Source organism: Anolis sagrei, chromosome X (genome assembly GCF_037176765.1).
Source record: "Anolis sagrei isolate rAnoSag1 chromosome X, rAnoSag1.mat, whole genome shotgun sequence".
Lineage (NCBI taxonomy): Eukaryota > Metazoa > Chordata > Lepidosauria > Squamata > Dactyloidae > Anolis > Anolis sagrei.
In genome coordinates, this window is record NC_090034.1 from 35038288 (window position 1) to 35060872 (window position 22585).

The 22585-nt window shown below is 44.7% G+C and overlaps 1 protein-coding gene across 16 annotated transcripts in view; it reads right to left on the bottom strand.

The window, feature by feature from the left end:
- The window catches only part of ARVCF (ARVCF delta catenin family member), a 537576-nt gene that overhangs the window by 59406 nt on the left and 455585 nt on the right, over positions 1-22585 (bottom strand). For 14 of the 16 annotated variants that reach the window (XM_060785841.2, XM_060785850.2, XM_067473177.1 and 11 more), the window contains 4 exons: positions 16462-16579; positions 13553-13724; positions 7419-7436; positions 1733-1804 (listed from right to left, as the gene is read on the bottom strand). In XM_060785841.2, coding sequence (XP_060641824.1) covers positions 1733-1804; positions 7419-7436; positions 13553-13724; positions 16462-16579 — 380 coding nt within the window. The remainder of the gene's footprint in view (positions 1-1732; positions 1805-7418; positions 7437-13552; positions 13725-16461; positions 16580-22585) is intronic. The other 2 variants (XM_060785853.2, XM_060785852.2) reach the window with 1 other exon arrangement.

Below are 22585 nucleotides of genomic sequence, written 5' to 3' on the forward strand. Positions count from 1 at the left end.
TAAAGTGGAGATAATTGATTTTAGTCTTATGTATATTTATAGTTTATTTTATGTTCCGGCATTGAATGTCTGCCGTATATATATTGTTCTCCACCTTGAGTCCCCTTTGGGGTGAGAAGGGCATAATATAAATGTTTTAAATAAATGCATAGTACATAATAAACTGATATTACCTAACATCCAAAAACATTTGCATTTTTCAAATAACCCAGGCATTACCAGGTACCCAAGTTAGTTCTTAATAAAAGACCCACAGCCACTCAAGACAGAAACTCCTTCAATTGGGGGGGGGGGTATCCTCAAAACTATTAAGAATTCCAGATCATATTCAATTTCAAGAAAAGGCACTGCCTAGAAAGTTGTGAAAGGCCCTTAAACTTTCTTGGTGTAGGTGGGTGGGGGGTTGCCCAACAGTCTAGGGAAGACGTGCCAACCTAGGCATCTAGATCACTGTTTATCAAAACCCTAACTCTGTTCCTGGATTTGCTTAATCAAAATATATTCTGAGTCATTTTACTCTAATTTAAACACATCTCCCAATTTCCAATGTAATGTTGAGTTTTTGTTAATTTAACTCTTGATATTTTATGACTAATATCCAGAATCCCAAATGTCTTTCATCTCAATAACAAGAAAGAAAGAAAATTCAAAGAAGAATGAATCACTCTTGTTCTGATGGCAAATACAACGTTGAAGCGTGTAGCCGATAACCACATACCTGATAGTAATACTTGTAGTACAAAATAGCTTTTATGGAGACTCAAAATCAAATAGTTGGCCTTGTGTGGTTTTTTTGAAAATCCACTTTAATTTTGAGTTTTTTAAAAGATTTTTCGCACAGCCTCTAGGATGCTTTTGTGGAACCCAAAGGTTCCACAGACCACAGTTTAGGAACTGCTGATCTAGATGTTGCCCATGACACCTTTCCTGTCTTTACTTCAATTGCCAATAAGCCACAGAGCTTTGCACTTGATCTCCTTCCTTTCTCTCAATGGGTTCTTGGACATAGACAAGGAGGACCATCTGCAACTTCTTGGAAAAGCAATGGCCTCAACATTCACAGCACCCACAGCTAATCATAATCTCCTCTGTTGAAAAGAACAGGAAAATGCAGTAACCACAGATTGTGCAAAGCGCTCCACAAAGCTGTGTCCACATGTCACTTGTGGTGGACTGCAAGAGACATGAGGTTGGTGCTAAGTTAGGTACCAAGTCTTTGGAACAAAAACCCAGTAGGATTGACTTCCTAAAGCTGGGAACAATGAGGCCATAAGTCAACGAAGCCATAAGATTTTACTATCTTCCTGTAAGGCTGTGTGAGTAAAAATACCCTTTCCAGGAAACCCTAAGACCAAGATCTGAAATAATCTAATGGTAACACTGTGGAGAGTGATATTAAAACAGGCATTTGCACGCACTAAGCAATTACATGAAATTATGAAATATAAAAGAAAGGTTGGGCATGCATCAGCAAAACCAAAGTAAAATAAAGCAATTAAGTAACAACTGCAACTGAAGAAATGCCCCAATCAACCTCAATTCTGTGTAGAAAATGTGCATTGTTTGCAAAAGCATTAAATCAGAGCATGTATTAGAACACAGGCAGCCCTTGAATGCTCATTTAATAGTGAGATTAAACAAGCACAAATAGTCATGATAAATGCCATGTATTTTTCACTCCCTCAACCTGAGCCTTCTGGAAGTCACTCACAGAGAAGCATTTGCACATTACCTTTTGCTGATTCAGAGCGCTTCGGCAGATCCAGTGTATCAAAGTTCCTGTCCGCATCACTGTTCTTCTTGCCTGTGCATGACACAGAAGAATGAGCAATGAAAGCATTCAGAGCGTGAATGAACCAAAATCAGTTACTGTAATATCCAAAACCGAGAAGAGATGGAATACAAATCTCAAAATTGTGCATGTATGCATACATATACAAGTACATACATACCACCCCATCACACACAAACATCATGTATGCATGCACCCACATTGTACTTACACAAGGGTCTTTGGCACTGAAATGACCATATTTGTGGTTTCACATTCATACATATAAAATGCATATCGGCATGGACTGGTTTCAGCCATTGGACAAGATTTCTAGAGCACTGCTTCTTAAGCTATCTGATGTAAGGGATCCACAGACTATCAAAGGGTTTTCTTGGAAAAAATTGTCCAGAGGAGGTTTGTCTTAACCTTTCTCTGAAGCTGAGAGTGTGTGACTTGCCCAAAGTCACCAGCTAGAGGGATGACCATATTGCTGGGGAAGCAGTACAAGGAAGAGCGTGTTAGGGTGCATCTACACTGTCAAAGTAAAGCAGTTTAACACCACTTGAACTGCCATGGCTCAATGTTATGGAAACATAGAGATTATAGTTTTACAAAGTGTTTAGGCTTCTCTATCAAAGAGTGCCGGTGCTTCTCCAAACAACAAGTCCCAGGATTCCATAGCATTGACCCATGGAACTTCAACTGGTGCCAAACTGAATTAATTTTACAGTGTAAACACACTCTTAGTCTTCCTTTCTGCACAATTTTTTTCTAACAAAACTGCCCGTCCTCCATATGACACTCTCAACATAAATTGCCCAGGCCAAGCTGCACTATTTCCATGTGTAGTCAATATTCAAATGCACAGCAATTTAAATGAGACAAGGAGATTTGATCAATGTGTTTCAGTGGATTTCAAGGCCTGTTGGATTCACCAGCCAGCTTCAAGAGGCAAACTGGTGAGGGAGTTTGTTTTGTGTCTGTCGGCTCATCGAGTTCAACATGAAAGCCCAAGTTTCTCTTGCCTCTGTGAGCCAAAACATATCTTGACCTATTTTGTCAAATATTCCCATGAAAACTTTGGTGGAATAACTGCCAGCAATCCACAAAAGTGCCCAGAATCCTTCATTCTAAGGCTCCTCAAACAAGACAGTGATACCCTATTTGGGAAAGCAAGGAACACTCAAAGGCAGCAGCAAGATGTCAGCCGCCATGACAGAATGCCAGATTTCATGATGACAACCTGGTCCTACTGCTTCACTAAAAAGCTGACTTGAAGTTGTCACTTCTCAGGCAAAAAAGGAGAAATGACAAGGTTTTGTGGCAGAAGGCACGATTGCCAGAGAGGGAAAACTGATTTCTAAGAGACAAGCTTCAAAACAAGAGACAGCGCCAACACATTCCATTTTATCCTTGACAAACTCCCTACTTAAGTGCTTTCCAAAATTTTTCTAGATTCTTTTTCTAAGCCGGTCCAGTTCCAGTACAAAAACCCCACAACACAACACCAATGCCTTCAGCTCCCCAGCACAGCAGTCCATGTTCAATGGAATTGACTCCATGTGATGTGTGCTCATTACGAGACACAGAACAAAACCATCTTGTTCATCTGTAGAAGTCCAGATGACCCCCAATTTGTCACCCTTATGCATGTTGTAGATCAGTGGTGTCCAACTTTTTGTACTCAGAGTGTTTGTGACCCCAACCCCCAGAAGCCCTGACCAGCTTGTCCAGTGGTCAGGAATTCTGGGAGCTGAAGTCCAAAATACCCGGAGGACCAAAACACCAGTGTTTTAGAAAGCAAGTTCTGTCACCCCTGGCATGGTCAATAATCTGGGAAGATGGACATTGTTGTTCAATGTATCTGAAGAAGTCCCCAACTGGAGAAAACATATCTACACTCAATGGTCTACCTCGCATTAGTGTTGTAGGAAAGAAATATCGGGACCAGAGGAAGAAGTAAGGCCAAACCTAGTCTTCTTATAGTTCCAATCTGGTCTTCTGGGTTTTCCCATATGGACCTGCCCTCTTCCTCATGACATCATTGTTTGGTGCTTTCCAAGATTGTGTACATTTTCCCTCATTCTAAAAGACAAAAATGCTCCTAATTTGGATAGGAAAGACTGTTTCTCATCATACATTATTTAACTCTGGCCAAAATAATGGAGTGACAAGAATCTTGTACAGTGTTTATCCAGTCTTTGCACATGCCAACATTTTTCTAGAAATTGTTCTGCACAGAAAAACACATGAGTAATGATCACGGTTTTTTTAGTGAAAAACACCAGATTCCTTTACACACAGTTCCCAAATAGCACATGTGTGTTTGGAAGAAAGAATAACTCAAGATCAAGCCTTGATAAGTTACTTTTTTGGGTGAGAACTCCCAGAAGAGAATTGCTGAGAACTGTAGTCCACACTTGCATTGGGATTTGAAGTTCAAAATCATAACTATTCCAGCTTTGCTCAAGAATGCAATAAATCTTTCGAATTCCTCAATGAGGTTGCATGGAAGGCTAGGATACCTTCTGTTCCATCTTCTGCCACATAGCATTGACAAATCTTCAACCTCTATGGCAGAGCAGTTGCTGGAAGTTCAAGCTCACCCCAGATTGATATTTAGGGTACCCCTCTCTTCTCACCCACTGGCTTCAACCACCTCCCCAATTCAGTGTGTTATCTGTCAACACCCTAACCCTACCCCCCCCTCCCCGAAGGAGAAGGAGGAGTTTCCCATCAAGAAATTATCTGAAACAAGAGGCTGACTCTTAGGTTACAAGCTGCAATCCTCCTTGAATAAGAATGGTCATTCTTTTTTTTCTGGGGGGGGGGGGGAGGCACTGGGGAAAAAGGAGGAAAGTCCATGATTAAAAATCCCAAATAAACTGAATTCATTTTTTTTTTCCTAAAATCATGGAAGGTATGCATTGCCAGGAGGGGTATAGCTATGGTGGGGGAATGAGAGTACTGTTCCCAAAAAAGAGTCCTGGACTTTTCCTTCCATTTCCAAATGTTTAGTGTTGCAGTAACTTCAGCTGACTATTTAAAAATATAGAGCCAGTATTTAAAGAAAAGAGGCAGGCAAACTGTGAATAGGCTGAAAATCCAGGGAAGACCAACCAAAATGGTTAAAAATTTGGAAACGAAGTCTTATGATCAGTGGTCAAAGGACCTGGGGATGTTTTGCTTGGAGAAGAGGAGAGTCATGTTTCAATATTTGAAAGGATGTCTCATTAAGGAGGGGGAAAAGCTTGTTTTCTGCTGCTCCAGAGACAAGGATACAATGGAGCCATGGATTCAAGAAACAGGAAAAGAGATTTGATCTAAACATTAGAAATATGGTAAGAAAGGAGTGGTGTCACCTCTGGAGGCTTTTAAGCAGAGGTTGGATGGCCATCTGTGTTTTGATTGTGTCTTCTTGCCTGGAAGAATACAGTTGGACTGGATGTCCCTTGGAGTCTCTTCCAACTCTACGATTCTATTATTCTAAGGGTTAGTACATATGAATTATTGTCAATGTCCTGCTCTCTGAAATGCTAGAAATGTATCAAATTGCAACTCCTAGCATTCCTCTCCATTCACTATAGTGACAGGGCTGCTACAAGCTGCAGTTTGAGAACATCTGGAACGCTGTATAATTCCCACTCCTGCTTTAGAAATGCTCAGCCTTTTGCTGAAGCAAGCACGGCTATTGATATGGGGAAAATCTTACAGTCAGGGAGCTGTCCAAAGTTCTGGCCAGCCTCACTTTTCTCCAATGCGCCTGAACCTTTCTTCTCCATCCTGAAACCTGATCTTGATCAATGTGACTTTGCTCCCAATCAGCTACTTTGCCCCCAACTCACTTCTTTGGGAGCACAGAAGCTAGTTGGGGTAGCACAAGATGCATTATCAAAACCACCTGCATCTGCAGAAGAACAGAGTGCTACTTATCGCTACTCAAAATGAAGCTTGATCTCTGCTACAGAAACAACCTAGTACATTGCTACAGTGTTCAGCTGCAATCTTGCCTAATGCCCTGCGTCTACAGCAACGCCACACAAAGTGCCAATTTGCCACCTGTTCCGTTACTCCCGTACATTAGGCACATTACAATAATTGCGAGATGAAGGCCATTATAATAGGTCCTTTTGATTTGCCTGGAAAACATGTCTTCAGTGGGTTTATGCTATCTTTGTGGAGTATTGATTCATCCATGTAAAGAAAAACAAATTTAAATAACTATAACCCACTCTGCAGGCAAAAATGTTCCGTAGAGAGGAACCATAGAATACAGCCTTGCTCACAGGTTTACAACCTGGAAACAAAAGGAAGAAAAGGCAAAGGGAAGTAAGGGAAACTCAAAACACCGATATAGGTTTGCAAGCCACCTGAATGCATGGCAGTGCAGCCTCTTAACATGAGGCAGTTATCCCGCTAAGCCAGTGAGACGGGAACCATACAGAAAGCCCCTAACATTTAAGATCCCAAGCATCGCAGATTCAAAAGGATTGGAGGGGGATAGCAGAGACTATTTCCTTTTCATCACAGAGTGAACCCAACCTCATAGTAGATAAAAATTGAAAATAACCACATGGTTGTGTTTTACAAAACATTCTACTAGGTCTCCCCCTTACAAGGGCAGAACAACCATCAAAATAAGCATGTTCAGGTAACTTGTTCAGTTCCTGGCACATGCTTTTCTAACCACCCAAGCCAGTTCAATATGACCAGCATCCTCATTGGAATTGATTTTGACATTAAGTTATAGTATAGCCCTCTTTCTCCCTAGCCAACTTTACAGGGATGTTGTAAGGACTTGGTTTAAATATTTGAAAGGATGTCATAAGAAAGAGGGAGCAGGCATGTTTTCTGTTGCCCTGGAGACTAGAACTCAATGGAGTCATGGGCCCAAATTACAGGGAAGGAGATTCCACCTGAACATTACGAGGAACTTCCTGCCTCAAAGTCCAGCAAGGCTCATTTTGTGTGGATAAGAAAGTCCTGCACAACCTAGAGCCATGGGTGTTGGGACTCCAATTCCCAGAAGCCCTAGCTATTTTGTTCAATGGTTAGCAATGCTGGGAGCTGAAGTTTAAAACACCTGGAGGACTACAGCTTGTGCAGGCCTGGGATAATGTAACAGCCAAGCATTCCTTGCATTGGCAGTACATGACATAATCATTCTTCCTTCCCAACTCCTCCAGAAGCACAAAAAGGAGAAGCATGGCTCCTTACCCTTCACAAGGGATGTGCAAAGGGAAACTCAAACACCAATAAAGGTTTGCAAGTCACCTCACCAAAGTGCAGGTGTTTGTATGTATATTATCTGAAATGCTTAACGCTGAATCCATTGCAGTGCAGCCTCTTACCATGGGGCAGCTATTCCGCTATGCTCCCCTTAAGCAAACTCAACAAGGACCTCAAAAGCAATCCAGGCTCAAAAACAGCAATTGAATTCTATTGCAATGGAAGTCCAATGAGCAGAGACAGCATAACAGAACCAATACAGCTTGGCATACAAGGAGGGGCAGGTCACACGAGCCAAGCTCTATCCCCTCCCACCAGCATCCTTTTGCAAACCCAATAAAAAAGGAAAGTGAAAGTATAACATTGAAAGAAAGGAAAATATATGAAAAAGGAAAGAATTCAATAAGAGACTCACCTTGATTGAACCACTCCTCTGATAACCAGAAAAGCAGCCAAAGGAAAAGAACAAATAAAACGGATTCAAGAGGAAGAAAGAACAGACGAACAGTCATACCAGAAGCATATTTTTTTGTTTTTAAAACCCAAGAGCTACAGGCAAGCAGCACCTCCTGATTTCCTGGGGATGAGACACCCCTGCTTTCATCCCCTGCCAAAAGTGGAGGCCATCCTCGCCATTTGCCTCGCTGTTTGATTTGGCCCGGCATCAACATATCAAAGGGAGCTCAGGGTGGTAGCAGTGGGAGGCAAAGGCTAGCTTCCTATGCTAGGCTAGGAGGATTTAAAATGATTGAAGCACCGGCTTCAAGCCTAAGGAAAGGAGAGAGAAAAACCAAACTTGATCATCAGGATTCAATCACTAAGGGGGCAACCCTCAAAAACGTGCCTCTGCTCCTCCTTCAGCTCATTGGGGCTTGTACGTATCACCTTTAATGGGATTAGGAAATAAGATTTGCTTGCAATAATTTGATCAAGGTTACTGATCTCCATTCTCACTGAAGCAGTAGGTCTGTGTCTGGACTTTACTACTCAAGGTGGGAGGTTCATATGATTGAATGCTACCTTATAGGAAGGAAACCTCTGCCCATTAAGGTACAGTGTCGGGAAAGCCTGATGCTCTAGCTTCCTCACAGGCTTTCTGTGTATGTGGACATCTCGGCATGGAGGGACATTCATTCATATGAGTCCTCACCCACAGCCCGAGATGAAACATGTATTAATGTGCCAAGATCCTTTTCAGTTCACCACCACTTTCCTTTCATTCTTTCACCCAATTGTGCTGAACCATATGACCTCAAGACATTTTGCTAGAGCAATATCCATGTGCAAGGCAGTTGTGCTTGGCCAAGGCTCTAGGGTCAAAGTCAAGAAGCAGCTACCCTCAAAGGCCCACAGTGTGGCGGAGGAAGAGAAATATGGTGGTATTCAACGCAAGCAAATCTGTACTGCATTTCATTCCTGCATTGAGCCTGTTTAATATGGATTAGGTTAAAAGCTTGCCACATTCCAGAGCCCAGCTCTGACTCAGGATGCAATGCAGATCATAGCCCTTACTGTCTCCTTTGTTGTTTGGCCAACACTGGCCAAACAACTGTGGAAAGATGCCAGGGTACTGGGTTATGTGACCTCCATACTTCATTCCACCTGACAGTTGTGTCCCTTTCTGGGCTCATATTAACTAAAACTCCTTTAAAAATACGATTAAATAAAAGCTCACAATTGATTGTGCCATGTCAACTCCTTTTCATCGAGGGCCACATCAGCTCTATGGTCGCCCTTCACAAGGCTGCTGAATCCATGGATACAGAAGGCAAACTTTTTTTTAACATAGTGGTTGGTGCTCTTTAGTTTTTACCGAATTTGGGTGCAGGGGTGTTATTGAATGACAGCTCCTGTCACTTCTGATTATCTGCCATATGGAATGGGCATCATGGGGATTGCAACCCAACAGCCCTTGTGGTTCTGAGGTTGGGGAAAGCTTAAAGGGCATTGTAAACATCAGACATCACACTCACAAGCCTTTTAGCTAAATCCAAGCCTCATCCTCCTGACCAAACAGAACAAACTGCAGCCTTCCAGACATTACTGTATTGCAACTGCCATCAGCTCTAGTCATGATGGGGAATACAGGAGTTGTTGAGCACCTGGAGGGCCACATAAAATGACATGGCAGGCCTGTGGAACTTGAGTTTGAGATTCAGCCTGTGGAACTTGAGTTTGACATGTGTCATAGAGTATAACATCACACAGGATAACAAAACTGTTATTTTAAAATCCTGTTTCATACATGGACAATTTCCATGCATCATGCACATGGTGAATGGGGCACTTCAAACCACAGTGGGCCACAATACACTTGGGGAACTAAAGAGCTATCTGGTTGAGTAGCAGCCCAGAAACCCTTTGGGTATCAGATCAAAAGCTGAGGAACCAAAACTGGCAAGAGAGCAATCTGGATTCAGAAACAGAGTAGCGTCCCAGGGCTTTTTTGGATGTCTCTAACATCGCTTCCAGAGCCCTTGCTGTCCACCTTTTACATGGAGGCTGACTGTTCAGTGCAAACAGCTGGGGAAAAGGTGTGCCAAGCCTTTCCCCAAACAGTACAGCACCATTGAGGGAGACACAATGCTGTGATGAGGTAAAGTCTACTTCTGTTTGCTTGGATCACAGATTGCTGGTGTCTGCATGGGATTTTAATCAGTTGTTTAAAATATCTGAGTGTCTTATTGCAACTCAAAGCACAGCCTTTCCGAAAGCAGCCACAACTTGCATTAGCACCAGCTAGTATAGAAAATGACTGGCTGATGGGAGTTGTAGTCTGACATATCTAGAATGCATCAAATTGGAGAAGGAGGGCTGACAAAACTAAGATATCAAATCACAACTTCTCACAATCTTTCCTTTGCTGCGGGAACAGTCAGAGGTTTAACCAGTCCTCTGTTTCCATTAGCAAAATGTAGTCTCAGGAGGACAGTTTTTGCAGAGAATATGTTTTGCTGAGGGGGAAGTCCTCCATGTTTCTATCATCTCCCTAGAGGGATGAACTCAGGCCCCACAGTTTATGGAATCTATTTTGCTTGGGATTTTAGAATCTCGACTTCCAGACATATATGGCGTACCTGCTCAGCTCTTGGCTATTAGTATATTATTGTCGAAAACACCAATAGTAAGTTTAGCATGTCCAATGTATTAAGAAAGAAATGTGTATGTTAGTGCTATCTGTTTGCATTATTCAGGACACAACTGGCAGCAGTTACCTGGAGTTCTTTGCCAAAGGGGAATGATATTATCTTGCTCCTGCCCTTCAGTGTGAAATTGCAAAGGAACTGGCCTAGACAATGATCTGCACTTCTTATGGCATAGAACAAATGTCGTGGCTTCTATGTAGAGGTCTGGATGCCAGCTCCCTCCCCATGGTTCCCCGCATCCCCTGCCACACTGTCTCTGAACTTGCAGGCAACATTTAACTATAATGAGCCATAAGCATAGATTGACCAATTCTCCATGGGACTTGCCAGTGCCTTTGATTCTTGGGCTTCTGATACCTCGCAAATGCCCTTGTGAGGTATCACAAGCCCCATGCATCTGAACAAGGCCAAGATCAAAGTGTCTCAAGTGCACAGCATCTTTTCAGTTACATCAAACAGGGACAGCTTGGCTCACAGCTCGCTGTTCTGTTGCTATCTTGGTGTGGGGCCTCTGATCCCTCCAAGTGTCTGCTTGTGATCTGGATTACATTGGTTCTGTTATGTGTGTGGCAATTGGGTTATTGCATTCTGTCCCTTTCTATTCTGTGCTTTGGCATTAATGACTGTCAGTAACTGTTAAATTACAGCAAGACATGGACAGGTTGAACATCGCTTCAAGTATTACAAGACAAGCATATATGCTGTAACTCAGGCCTACACAACCTGCAGCCCTCCAGGTGTTTTGGACTTCAGCTCGTAGAATTCCTGACCATTGGACAAGCACACAGGGCTTCTGGGAGTTGGAGACTCAAACAGCTGGAGGACCACAGGCTGAGCAGGTCAGCTCTGACTCTTAGAGCTGAGATCCTACATCAATGAATTGTAGAGGTGGATCTATGCTACAGCTCTTCTCTCACCACCCCTAGAACTCATCACACTGTGGCGCCTGGAAAGTAGCAATGGATTTGAGAAATGTCTGGTTATGTCCCTAGGGCTAGATGCAGGATGATGATATCATCCACCAAGAGTTACCAGAGCCTTCCAGGGATCTTTGAAGGACCCCCCCCCCCCCCATCTCTCTGAACCTGTTAGAAGACTAAGGTAATCTGGGGAGGGCCTTGATCTCTTTATTCCACTGCATCCCTCTCAAGCATCTTTGAGGGCAACTTTGAGAGAGGGTCTTTACAGTGGCTGCTGCCAGACTTTGGAACTCCCTCCCTAGAGAGAACCGGAGGACACCACACCTGCTGGCTTTCCACAAGCAGCTTAAGACATTTCTTTGCCATCAGGCACTTGGGCAAGGATGAGAGCATGCTATTGAGGGAACTGTAGGTGGAATTGATGCGGGGGGCGGGGGCGGGGGGGGGGAGTGATGAGTTTTAAAATGTAGTTTTAATTGTATTTTGTTGTATTTTAAACTTTGGAGCCATGACACAAACATTTCATTGTTTTCACATTTTGTATTTGCCATGTTTTTAAAGTTGTTGGGTTGTGTCATCTCATTATAAGCCACCTTGAGGAGGGGTAGAAATAAAAGTAACAACTAATATGAATAAAGAAATAATATAAATTAAAAGAAAGAAAGGAAAGAAAAGAAAAGAAGGGCAGATATGTCATCCTTCTGCATTTGGCTACAGGGACATAGCCAGATGCCTCTCTGATCCATCTCATCATGGAATGAACATAGAGGAGGGCTATCATAGCAAAACAATAGGTCCTGGGCAGGGCGGGTGGGGGTTGCCTTTGCTCACTGCAGTGGGAGAAAGAGACTACCAATTTCAATAACTACCCAAAATAGTTTGAAGGTGTTCTCCTGTACCTATGAAGACTAAATTGAGCCTACCAAAGGAGAGCAACATGCACACAAGCCTTGCCTCTCATTTTCTTGCCCACAGAGACTCACCTAAACACTTTCCTATTTTGAGTGAAAATATTAATGAAAAGCGTGTTCTCAAGTTTAGCTGAATGCAGTGTGATGCCTCCACCTTACTGAGCACCCCAAAAGGCAAGCATTCCTGATCACATGGAGCATTCAAGCAAGTTCAAGGAACCATGTATAGAAACCTTTGCTGACCGTATTGTGTGCAATTACAAGCTTTTTGAGGGGCCAACCTGGCTGGGGATTGTGGAGAGAGGACCTGTCCTGGCCATTTCCCCCATCCTCAGTACTAACTGGAGAAACGAGTATGCAACTTTGTCACCCATCATGAGGTACAGGTTATACAATGAGAACAGAAACTTTGGGTTAGTGAGTGGCTTAAAAGTGAAAGAAACAAATAAAATAAAGTCAATGTATACACAAATGATTATCATGAAGGCTGGGTTGAAATGTGTTCATTTGTAATATCTCCTCACTTTTGCAGCCACAAAAACAGAGGACTATTAAATCCATTTTCCAGGAATGGGGAGGGCAATTCAGGAGAACAGGAATAACATCTGTTGTCCTCCCAATTGCCTTTTGCATTGTTTCTCAATCTTTTGTCCTCCAGCTGCTTTGGACTTCAACTCCCAGAAATCCCAGACAGCTTACCAGCTGTTAGGAATTGTGGGAGCTGAAGTCCAAAACACCTGGAGGACCAGAAGTTGGGAACCACTGGCTTATCATCCCCCCCTCGCCCCAATATCCCAAGGTGACATTATTTTATTAAACACAGTCACACTGCAAATGGTGTTCTGGTAAAAATGCCATCTACTAACCGGGATTTTTGCAAGATGCTGCTCAGAATAAATTTGGAGAAAATGAAAACGGAGAGTAGCAGAACAAGTTGTAAGCAGGAGGACCTCTAAATTTACCCTTCTTTACCTGAAATACTAAGATGTTAGGTACTTCTACCACCACTGCTACCACTGTTTTCAGTAAATTTCAATTGAGCACTACATTCAATACACATGTCTTCTATTATGTCTAAAGATACGGTGATATCAGTTTCATAGCACTCTCAATTTCATAGCTTCATTTTAAAGAATACTGGGATAGGTAGTTTACCCAGGAACTCTTGGCAGGTTTCACTCGTCAGCACACATTTTGGTACCTCAAATGCCAGCCCTGTTTCTAGGTATAGTTGACCTAATGCTTCCAGAAATGGCACCAGTTTACTTTCTCAGTTCTAGCTTTATCTGCCAGTCACCATCTGCTCGACCCATGATGACCATATCTAAGTATCTAGGCCTGATGCGGTCTATCCAATTCCATTTTCTGAATCAGTGTCCCAAAAAAATAATAATCCAGGAACAGGCCTAAAAACAAAGACACTAAGGGGAAAAATGATTGTTGTTGGACTGTGTTATGTTCTGGTTCTTGCAAAATAATCTGGGAATTCAAAGCTGAAGAAATAGAAAGATGCAGGCACAAACATCTCAGCCAGATCTGGTCAACTGCCCTGTTTGCTTTAGGAACACATACCTTTGGCCTTCTTCCCACCAAAGCAGCCAGCATCATCTTTCTTCTTCTTGTGGGTCCCCCCGAGGCCTCCAAGGTAGCTGGCGTCAAGTTCCTGGTACTTGTCCGCTCCTGGGACTTCCTTGTGGACGTGGTACGAGAGGTTCCTCATGATGCACACACAGTTCTCCACCGACTACAGGACAGCAGGGACAGAAACGACATGGAAAAAAAACCACGAGTAAACAATCACATAATATAACTAGCAATAGTTCCCCAGGCTAAAAGATGGCTGTCTTGAGCAGTTTTAGGTGATCATCACAGCTGACTTACGTTATAAGCAGAACATGATTCCCACCTGTGAATCATTTGGTTCCCTCTTTTTTTGAAGGAATATTGGAAGCTGCCCTATATGAGCTGGGACCTGGCTACTCTGACTGGGTTTGCAGTGTCTTTTGCATCACCTGCTGCCTGCTTTTCTGAACTTTAGGTGCAAGAAATGAAAGTGGAACATTCTGCATGCAAGGCACGTGCCCCGCTGCCGAACTCCAGCCCTTCCTGCTAATGAAGAAACGCTCATCAAAAAAAGCAGTTGGCATTTTTAAAGTAGTAGGTGAGAAACATTTTTCCTTTTTTTTTTTTGCTTACTTCTCTGTTCTTTTACCATAGCTCCGTGAAAGAAAAACAGACTTTGTATGTATGAGGCCCCCTCGGGTTCAATCTGCCGCTAATGAGTCCCAGGTGGCAGAAAGACCACTGCCGGAGAGCACGGAACAGGAGCATTCATTGGGGGCTTGTCGGGAGTCAGGAAACAATGACAAAAGCCTCAAACGCTGATGTGGCAGGGCTGCTGGGAATGAGCTGTCGTCTCCCCCTCCCTGTCATTCTGTGTAGCTGAACTCTTAAAGTTACTTTGGAGAAAAATGAATGCAATGGCATACTATAACTGAGGAATGATAGGATAACACCCAGAGTCCCCTTCAGAATGGAATGACAAAACACAACAAGAAAGCATGTGTGAGCAATTACAGTGGTGCTAATAGAGGTGTCAAACTTGTGTCCATCCAGATGTTTGGGCCTCCAACTCCCAAAAGTCCTAGCCAGCTTGTCCAATGGCCAGATATTCTAGGAGTTGGAGGCCAGAACAAGTCGAGGGCCACAAAATTGACACCACAGTTATGGGACAATGCTATGCATTTGGGAGCCATACAGACTGCCAAAATGCACTCCAAACCTGAAGATGGCGGGAAGATCTCTCAATGTTACACATGCATGCTAGGAGTGTTGGACAATATATATTTTAATGGGGGGCTGTAGCCCAGAGATGTGGCCCCGCAAGTGCCCCAAGAGACCAGTGCAACTACCTCATCCTTGATTGTTACCGGACTCTAAACTGGAAGAAGGCATGAAGCACAGAGGACATGCTTTGCATGTATCAGTAACAATAGTTCAGTATTTTTCAATGAAGTTGCCCTATTTGTGTATTTCAGTACAGAAAGTTGAGATAAGACAACTTATCCCTTTTTAGAATATTCTATAAAAGGAGGGAAGTGGTCTTATTTCAGCTTTCTGCACTGAAATACACTAATGAGGCAACCCCATTGAAAAAAGCAGTATGTGTGAAAAAGATCTTGAGAGTCCTCAAGGACAACAAGTTAAACATGAGCCAACGATGTGATGCGACAGCAAAAAAGCCAATGGGATTTTGGCCTGCATCAATAGGAGTATAGTGTCCAGATCCAGGGAAGTCATGCTACCCCTCTATTCTGCCTGGGTTAGACCACACCTGGAATATTGTGTTCAATTCTGAGCACCACAATTGAAGAGAGGTATTGACAAGCTGGAATGTTTCCAGAGGAGGGCGACTAAAAGAGTCTGGAGAACAAGCCCTATGAGGAGCAGCTTAAAGAGCTGGGCATGTTTAGCCTGAAGAAGAGAAGGCTGAGAGGAGACACGATAGCCATGTATAAATATGTGAGAGGAAGTCATAGGGAGGAGGGAGCAAGCTTGTTTTCGGCTGCCCTGGAGACTACGCGCGGAACAATGGCTTCAAACTACAAGAAAGGAGATTCCATCTGAACATTAGGAAGAACTTCCTGACTGTGAGAGCCGTTCAGCAGTGGAACTGCCCCGGAGTGTGGGGGAGGCTCCTTCTTTGGAGGCTTTTAAACAGAGGCTGGATGGCCATCAGTCAGGGGTGCTTTGAATGCAATTTTCCTGCTTCTTAGCAGGGGGTTGGACTGGATGGCCCATGAGGTCTTTTCCAACTCTATGATTCTATAACCAATAATGAGGAATGACGTAAGTTCCTGTCTAACAGCTCATGGATTACATGCTCACCATCCATGATATTACATCATTTCTCATCACTGACTATGATTACTAGGCTAATGGGAGTTGGAGTCCAACCGCATCCAAAGACCATATAGTCCTTGCTCCTTGCTATATAGGCACTTTTCTCTAGAACTGGGCAGGGAATCATTTGGTGCTGCAAGATGTGGCTAGACTGCAGTTTCCAGCAGTCCCAGCCAGCATAGCCAATGACAAGAGATGTTAGCAGTTGCACTCCAACAATGTCCAGAAGTTCACATAGTTTCTATCCACTTTGTAACCCAACTAGAAATGCCCAAGTCAACTCAGTCCCCAACATATGCACTAAATGTAAAACCAATCATTTTATGTCCACAATGACAAGTTGGAGAAGACATCGTCATCTCTGGTCCAGTATTTTGCACTCACAGCAGTCAAACGAATGCTCCAATGAGAAACTCCCATAGCTCTCTTCTCCTCATGGTCTAAATGGTTATATAAGGAGGACTGTTCCAGGACTTTGATCTACTCATTTGAATTTTTAAACTCCTTTTCAGGCTCAATAGATTCCTCCCTGAGGTATCAACCATGTGCACTTCAGTCAACGGGAGACTACCAATCACCTTATTATCAGTGTCCTTCTTGCCCACCGCAGACTGCAGAGCGTGAAGGAGGGCATCTACCAAGCCGTCGCATTCTCGGAGTCTCCTGCGGGCTTCAGCTCCATCCGAACTGACGTTCCTGCAAGCAAGAAGTATGGTAGCATGAGCGTCATAACCCTCACAGCAATTTAAGCAAACTTCCCTTGTGTAGCCATTATGGCCATTAGAAATCTAATGATCCTGAATTAAATAACATACGAAGCAGATCATTTCTGAGAGCCACCAGGGTACAGCAGCTGCAGAGTTCCAGGAAAAACAGAGGTTTAACATTCAATCAAATGTTTACGGAGGGAAGTCAGTCTATTTTCTACTTGTGCACTTCAGAATGTCCTCCCTATCATACGGAATTTGGAAATAATTAGTTAAAAATCCATTTATTCTTCCATTTTGTTTTAATATGTGTATTTTAGATAATGTTTTATGATGGCATGTTTTTAGCTATGTTGTGCCCTGCCTCAAGCCAGAAGAAGCAGATAAGAAATAAAATGATGATGATGATTACTACTACTATTACTATTATTATTGCTATTACTATGATTTCAAATGTGTTCAAATAAATAAAAGCCAAGGCTTAAATTATTTTTCTCTGCTACTTAGCAGAGAAAAAAATATGCCCTATATGCGAGTATAAGCCGACCCAAATATAAGCCAAAACATCTATTTTACCAGAAGAAACTGAGAAAATGTATTGACTTGAGTATAAGCCGAGACTGAGAAATGCAGCAGCCACTGGTAAATTTCAAAATAAAAATAGATACCAATAAAGTTACATTAATTGAGGCATCAATTAATGTTGGTTACAATTCAATTCTGTTAGTTACTATTATCAATGGTGCTATTGTGCGGTCACTTTAATTTTGCATTTGCACTTTACATTGTGTATTATATAATCACTCCCAACAATGGTCGAATGGCCGGGGAAAATTGGAGATGGTTTTATAAGGCGAAGGAATTGAACTACAATAATGGCGGAAATGATGGTTTAACAACCGCCTGGGCTATTGACATATCATATAACAGCGCACTAGTGAACTACCAGGATGTGGAGAACGATAGGGGGGGAGGGAGGGAGTTCCAGTGCTTGGGGGGCCCCCATCGAGGTGATGATGGGGAGGGGGAGATACGGGAAAGGGAGAGTTAAAAAACCAATTCGGCCAATTCGTGAGCAAACCTTAAGAAAAATTCCAAAATGTCCTCCCGACATGGTAAACTTGGGTACCAAGGTAGACGGTCCTCACGGATTAAAGGTGGTGCTGTTGAATGCCAGGTCTGTCAATGGTAAAGCATCAACCATTCAGGATTTAATCCTGGATGAAAAGGCAGACCTGGCGTGCATCACAGAGACCTGGTTGGACGAGGCTGGAGGGGTTAATCTCACCCAGCTTTGCCCACTAGGTTATGCCGTGCAACACTAACCGAGATCCGGGGGGCGGGGAGGCGGAGTTGCAATAGTCTATAAAGATTCCATCTCCTTGGTCAGGGGCCCAGCCTTACAGTCGACCTTGTTTGAATGTGTCCACCTGAGGCTAGGAGACTGGGACAGAATAGGGCTGTTGTTGGTGTACCGACCACCCCGCTGCACCACGGCCGCCCTACCTGAGCTTGCAGAGTTGGTCTCGGGCCTGGCATTGGAGTCCCGGCGGCTTGTAGTGCTGGGGGACTTCAATGTCCATGCAGAGACCACTCTTTCAGGAGCGGCTCAGGACTTCATGGCTGCCATGGCAACTATGGGGCTGTCCCAATTAATATCTGGCCCTACCCACTGTGCTGGACACACACTTGACTTGGTCTTCTGTCAGGGCTGGGAAGAAGGTGGCGGTGTGGAGGAGTTATCAATCTCCCCATTGCCATGGACTGACCACCACCTGATCAAGTTTAGACTTGCTGCAACTTCTAACCTCCGCAGGGGTGGTGGACCCATTAAGATGGTCCGCTCCAGGAGGCTTATGGATTCAGAAGGACTCCTGATGGCTCTTGGGGATGTTTCCGCTGCCTTGGATGGTGATTCTGTAGATGCCCTGGTCGCTCACTGGAATAGGGAGTTGACTAGGGCAATAGACACGATTGCTCCGGAGCGCCCCCTCTTAAGTCGCCGAGCGAAACCTGCCCCTTGGTTCAACAAGGAGCTGGTGGAGCTAAAGCGAACAAAGAGGTGGCTAGAGAGCGTGTGGAGGAAAGAGCCCACCGAGCCAAACCGAATACGCCTACACCTTTATCTAAGGACGTATGGCGCGGCAATAGAGGCCGCGCAAAATGCTTTCTACTCGGCCAATATTGCGTCCGCAAGGAACCGTCTGGCAGAGCTGTTCCGAGTAGTCAGAGGGTTGTTGAATCCCACCTCGAGTGGTCCCTTGACGACTCGGCAGCGCGCTGTGAAGCATTTGCTCAGTACTTTGCGGACAAAGTCGCTTTGATCCGTGCGGGCTTTGACATCACATTAACTGCAGTCTCTGAGGATGTAACTCAAGCATCTGCTTGTCCAGTTTTGTTGGATTCGTTTTGATCTGTTCAACTCGACGAGGTCATCAGGGTTCTGGGAGAGGCGAGGCCTACCACATGCATCCTAGACCCCTGCCCTTCCTGGCTGGTAAAAGAAGCCAGAGGGGGTTTGGCAGAGTGGGTAAAGGTGGTGGTTAATGCCTCCCTTCAGGAAGGCAAGATTCCAGCCAGCTTAAAACAAGCTGTCATCAAACCGCTGTTGAAAAAACCATCACTAGACCCCACTCAATTCGTCAACTTTCGGCCAGTTTCCAATCTCCCCTACTTGGGCAAAGTCCTGGAACGTGTGGTGGCCTCGCAACTCCAGGAATTCCTGGTGGACATGGACTATCTAGATCCGTCACAGTCTGGATTTAGGCCAGGACATGGTACTGAGACAGCCTTGGTCGCCTTAGTGGATGATCTTCGCCGGGAATTGGACAGGGGGAGTGTGTTCCTGCTGGTTCTGCTGGACCTCTCTTCGGCCTTTGATACCGTCGACCACGGTATCCTTCTGAGACGCCTCGCGGGAATGGGCCTTGGGGGTACTGCATTGCAGTGGCTCCAGTCATTCCTCGAGGGTCGTTCTCAGAAGGTGTCTCTAGGGGGCACCTGCTCGACTCCGCGGCCATTGTACTGTGGAGTCCCGCAGGGTTCAGTTTTGTCCCCTATGTTGTTTAACATATACATGAAGCCGTTGGGAGAGATCATCCGGAGTTTTGGGGTGCGATGTCATCTGTACGCAGATGATGTCCAACTCTATCACTCTTTTTCACCTGCCACTAAGGAGGCTGTTCAGGTCATGAACCGGTGCTTGGCCGCTGTCATGGACTGGATGAGGGACAACAGATTGAAACTAAATCCAGACAAGACAGAGGTACTCCTGGTCAGTCGTAAGACCGAACAGGGTACGGGGCTACAGCCTGTGCTGGACGAGGTCACACTCCCCCTAAAAACACAGGTACGCAGTCTGGGAGTTCTCCTGGATTCATCGCTGAGCCTGGAACCCCAGGTTTCAGCGGTGGTCAGGGGAGCATTCACACAATTAAAACTTGTGCGCCAGCTGCGTCCGTACCTTGGGAGGGCTGACTTGGCCACGGTAGTACACGCTTTGGTTACATCCTGCTTAGATTACTGCAACGCTCTCTACGTGGGGTTGCCTCTGAAGACTGCCCGGAAGCTGCAGCAAGTACAACGCGCGGCAGCCAGATTACTAACGGGTGCTGGGTACAGGGAGCACACCACTCCGCTGTTACTCGAACTCCACTGGCTGCCGATTAGCTTCCGAGCACAATTCAAAGTGCTGGTGTTAACCTATAAAGCCCTGAACGACTCCGGCCCTGTTTACCTCTCCAAACGTATTCTCCCCTACGAACCATCAAGACCACTAAGATCGTCTGGAGGGGCCCTGCTCTCGGTCCCACCGCCTGCACAAGCACGGCTGGTGGGGACGAGGGACAGGGCCTTCTCGATGGTGGCCCCTCGACTTTGGAACTCCCTGCCATTAGAGATCAGAACTGCCCCCTCCCTTATGACGTTCAGGAAACTAACAAAGACCTGGTTGTGGAACGCAGCATTTGACAACTGATTTAATTTTTTGCCCACATGAAAGGAGGATGATGAATGGGATTGTGATAGTGTTGGACGATTTGGCTCTTTTAACTGTGATGATAATGTTTTAATGTGTATGGTGCTGATATTTTAATCGTGTAATGAAGTGGCATTGTGTTGTTATTGTATATTCTTTGTATGTTAACACATGTTGTGAACTGGTCCGAATCCCTCTTTGAAGGTGAGAGGGTCGGTATATAAAACCTCGAAATAAATAATAATAAATAAATATCAGTAGGTTAAATGTTTTTTAATATTTACATAAAGCTATAATTTAAGATAAGACTGTCCAACTCTGATTCAGCCATTACTCTAACCTTCTTCAATGTAAAGGTGCTTATGTATCCTTCCAATATTAATAGAGTAAAATAATAAATGTAATAAAATAATAATAATAATAGAGTGAAATAATAGAATGAAATAACAATAATAATGGAGTAAAATAATAAATATAATAATAACAATAATGAATAGAGTAAAATAATGTAAATGTAATAAAATAATGCATGTAATAAAAATAATAAAGTCAAGAGCTCCCCGGTTATGGCCTCCCCTCCTGGCCTGTTCCAATTTGAAACCCCATCTGCTGAAGTTGTCCCTACACAATTGGCCACACTTTCCCACCCAAGAACACTTCCCTTGTTCAGCCCACTCAGTTCCCTTGATGTCTCCCTTTCCAGTTCGACATCGGAAGCATCCCTACCTGAAATCCAAGGGAGCTTATACTCCAGCCTTGCTTCTTCTGAAAGTTGACTAGCCACAGATTCCAACCATGTAGGGGGGGAGGGGGAACTGGAGGAGGGGGGCACCATCCAAGTCATGTGGGGGAGGAGAATTGCTGGTCACCAACGCCCCAGGGAGAAGCGCAACAGAGTTCTTGCGACCCTGGAGAAGGTAGGAAGTGGTAGGCCCCATGGCAGACCCCTCGGTCTCAAGGTCTTGCTGATCAATGCCAGATCCGTCAATGGTAAGACTGCTGCCATTCAGGATTTGATCCTGGATGAGGGGGCGGATCTGGCTTGCATTACCGAGACCTGGTTGGACGAGCTGGGGGGAGTAAATCTCACTCAGCTGTGCCCACCGGGTTTCGGAGTGCATCAGCAGGCCAGGCTGGGGGGCGGGGAGGAGGGGTCGCAGTCATCTATTGGCAATCCATCGCCGTGGTCAGATGTGCTGTTCCGCAATCACCTGGGTTTGAGTGTGTCCACCTGAGGGTGGGGAACCGTGATAGCGTGGGGTTTCTGCTGGTGTACCGCCCACCCCGCGACCCAGCAGTTTCCTTGCCTGAGCTAGCAGAGGTGGTCTCTAATTTGGCCTTGGTCTCCCAGCGCCTGGTTGTGCTGGGAGACTTTAATATTCATGCCAAGACCTCCTTGACTGGTGCAGCTCAGGATTTCATGGCCTCCATGACGACCATGGGGCTATCACAAATTATATCTGGATCCACCCACTCGACCTAGTTTTTGTGGCGGACAGTGGAATGATCAGAGTGGAAGAACAAAACATCCTTCCTGTGTCATGGTCTGATCACTATCTGGTCAGTTTTAGACTTTCTGCAACCCTTAACCTCCGCAGGGGTGGAGGACAGATTAAGATGGTCCGCCCCAGGAGACTGATGGATCCGGAGAGATTCCTGAGGAATCTTGGGGTTATTCCTGCCATGGAGCCTGGTGATTCTCTCGATGTCTTGGTCGAGCTCTATAACAGGGAGATGACCAGGGCGATAGATACAATCACTCCCGAACGCCCCATCACGTTGTGTCATGACATGCCGTCTCCCTGGTTCACCGAGGAGTTGGCTGTGATGAAGCACACGAGAAGGGGGCTAGAGCGCATTTGGAGGAGATCTCGGGACGTGTCTGACCAAGCACGGGCTACTGCCTCTCTTAGGGCGTATACCGTGGCTATACGGGTAGCCAAGGAGTCCTTCACGACTGCCCATATAGCGTCTGCAGCAAATAGATCATCGGAGTTGTGTCGGGTCGTCGGGGAACTC